Source organism: Poecilia reticulata, linkage group LG22 (genome assembly GCF_000633615.1).
Source record: "Poecilia reticulata strain Guanapo linkage group LG22, Guppy_female_1.0+MT, whole genome shotgun sequence".
NCBI lineage: Eukaryota > Metazoa > Chordata > Actinopteri > Cyprinodontiformes > Poeciliidae > Poecilia > Poecilia reticulata.
In genome coordinates, this window is record NC_024352.1 from 1390144 (window position 1) to 1393000 (window position 2857).

General features: G+C 45.5%; 1 protein-coding gene across 1 annotated transcript in view; it reads left to right on the forward strand.

The window, feature by feature from the left end:
* Window positions 1-327: 327 nt before the first annotated feature.
* LOC103458086 (sphingosine-1-phosphate phosphatase 1-like) overlaps window positions 328-2857 on the forward strand; it is a 26734-nt gene continuing 24204 nt past the window's right edge. Inside the window, exon 1 of the mRNA XM_008398656.2 lies at window positions 328-1620. Coding sequence (XP_008396878.1) covers window positions 901-1620 — 720 coding nt within the window. The 5' untranslated portion in view covers window positions 328-900. The remainder of the gene's footprint in view (window positions 1621-2857) is intronic.

Below are 2857 nucleotides of genomic sequence, written 5' to 3' on the forward strand. Positions count from 1 at the left end.
GCATTTAAGGTGTAAACTTTACCTTCGACCAAACGCCCCCCAAAGGAATCCCAGCGCCCCCCTTTTGTAAAAATGTACGCCAGCGCCCCCTGCCGTCCTCTGAACGCCCCCTGGGGGACGGTACCGCCCACGTTGAGAACCGTGGGCGGTACCCGGCTCATGAAGCATGAGCCGGGGAGAACTTGAGTTTAGTCAAGCAACAGTCCTGAAGCTAACTTCAGCAGTGACCCACAGCTGAGAGAGAAAAAGGAACATTCAGTCTCATAAATCTTTAAATCGTCATCTTACCAAATAAAATTATTTCAACTGAAATGCATCTGAAAATCATCACATATTACAGGTGTCAATATGATACTCTCAACATGGCGTTGACACAGACGTAAGATGAGGACATTCATGTTGCATTTAATGTTGTYTGTGGCTTATTCTGGCTACAGTCAGGTGCTATGAGAAACCAGACAAAATCTCCAACGAAAAACGTTTGCAACACAAGGAACCTGATCAACAATTAGTTCAAATATAATATTATTCATGTGCTAGTTTATGACAGTACAGTTCTATCGTGGATTATTATCAACCAAATATGAACATGACAAAACAAGCAAGATTTCCAACAGCACTTGAACGCAATGGAGAAAGTCTGTTTCCCACTTTTCCCTGAATCTCACGTCTGTCTTTGTGTTTCTGCTGTGACCGAACAGGCCACTGTCTCCTGCACTGCGTTGTACATGTTTTACGGGTCGTCGTCTCAACTTTCTCAGCTCTTTTCATGGTTCGCGCTTCACCTCAGATAGCTGCCCTAGCCAGCAGACGGCAGCCTGGGAGCTAACACCCACAGCTCAGAGGAAGTACACAAGTCCATGTTTCTTCCTGCACCTCCGCGAACAGAGCCAGCTCAACATGGTGAGAGTTATGGAGTACCTCCGTTACCTCCAAGACCCTCACCTTGTCGCCCGCTTTCAGCTTATTTGCGGGATACGGGGCACTCTTTCAGAACCTGTTCCTGCCGATAGTTCAACCTCTGACAGCTGCAGGTCAGTAAATAAGGCTCGTTCTCGCAACAACGGGGCTCTCCATCATCACACAGCCGGGGAAACAGGAGATGAACAGTTGACCAGTATGGGAGTTCAGAGGAGGATCTCAGATGTGACTGACCCTAGAAAACTCAAGCATGACATGGAAGACGCTCCCCCGAACGGGGCTGCTCTGTCCCCAGGCGGAGAAAGTGTCGCTGTGCGGGGCAGCACTCTTAAACCCCTCCGCAGAAATTCTCTGACGGGCGAAGCGGGGCAGGAGTTTGTCATCGAGAACCGCTTCTTGTTTTACTTGTTCACCTTCGGGACAGAGTTGGGAAACGAATTGTTTTACATCATCTTCTTCCCCTTCATCATGTGGAATGTGGACGCTTTCGTCAGCAGACGGTTGATCATGGTGTGGGTCTGGGTCATGTACGTGGGACAGTGCACGAAGGATGTGATCGGCTGGCCCCGACCCGCTTCCCCACCTGTGGTCAAAGTGGAAATGTTTTACAACTCTGAGTACAGCATGCCGTCCACCCACGCCATGTCAGGGACAGCCATCCCGTTCTCCCTGTTCTTCATGACCCATGGCCGCTGGGAGGTAATCACTAACACACACCAGGCTACTGCACTGTTGAAAATGTGAAGAAGTGGTCAGGTTCCATTTCCTCCTGGCCAGAAGTATTATTTACAAAGGAAGTTGCATTAGCACACCAGCAGGGCCGGCTCAATGTTGTTTGAGGCCTTAAGCACAGTTTGAATTGGGGCCTCGTCAATCAGCTTTATAAGCATTGAACCACAGACTAAATAACGATGATCTACTCAAAGGGTCACAGCTGAACAGAAATTATTAAAATAGATTTAAATTTAAAGTATGACTCTGTTATACTGTTTTCCTTTTCAGGGAGGACAAAAGTGTCCTTTCCAACTTATATGCATTTTCTGGGCTTTGGTGCAAAGGCCAATGCGCATTTAAATCTACATTTGGCGGTTTTCTCACAGAGGAGGAAGTTCAAACATGTCTTCCATCAAACATGATGAGAAAGGATCATATCYCCAACTCCATCATYTCTCTGTTCTCCTTCTGACCATATGGATTATCAGAGCTAAAAATAACTGATGGTGTGATCCAGGACATGTTACTGAAGAATATCATCTCTGCTGCCCAGAAACTGAACTGTTATCATGTTATGTTGGTCATTAGGATGTCATACAGCAACAGTCTTCAGGCAGAGGCTTCTTTAGATTCATTGCTGTAAAATCAGCCAAAACATGATGACACATAGTAACACAAGATAACAGAAGCTTGATTAGGTCTGTTATCAGTGTTAAGTTAGGTCAGTTCAAAGCCTATTTTGTGTGTTTTGGAGCATATAGTTGTTGATTCAAGAGATCACTCTTGAATGCAGGGCCATGTAGGTCTAGATATGTTTTTCCCTTAATGGTAAACACCTTCATTTAAAAACTGCATTTTGTGTTACTTGTGCTGTCTTGACTAATATTAAAATTTGTTTGATGTTCTGAATCACTGAAGTGTGCCAAAAATGCAAACAATAGAAAATCAGGAAGAGGACAAACACGTTACAATCTAGCTACTAAAAAACCCCAAAATGTAATATATACATTTAATGATGGGCGCAGTTGGTAGCACTGTTGCCCAGCAGCGAGAATGTCCTTGGTTCAATTCCCAGCCTGGGGTCTTTCTGCATGGAGTTTGCATGTTCTCCCTGTGCATGCGTGGGTTTTCTCCAGGTACTCCGGCTTCCTCCCACAGTCCAGAAACATGACTGTCAGCTTAATTGGTGTCTCTAAATTCGCCCTAGTGTGTGTGTGTGTGT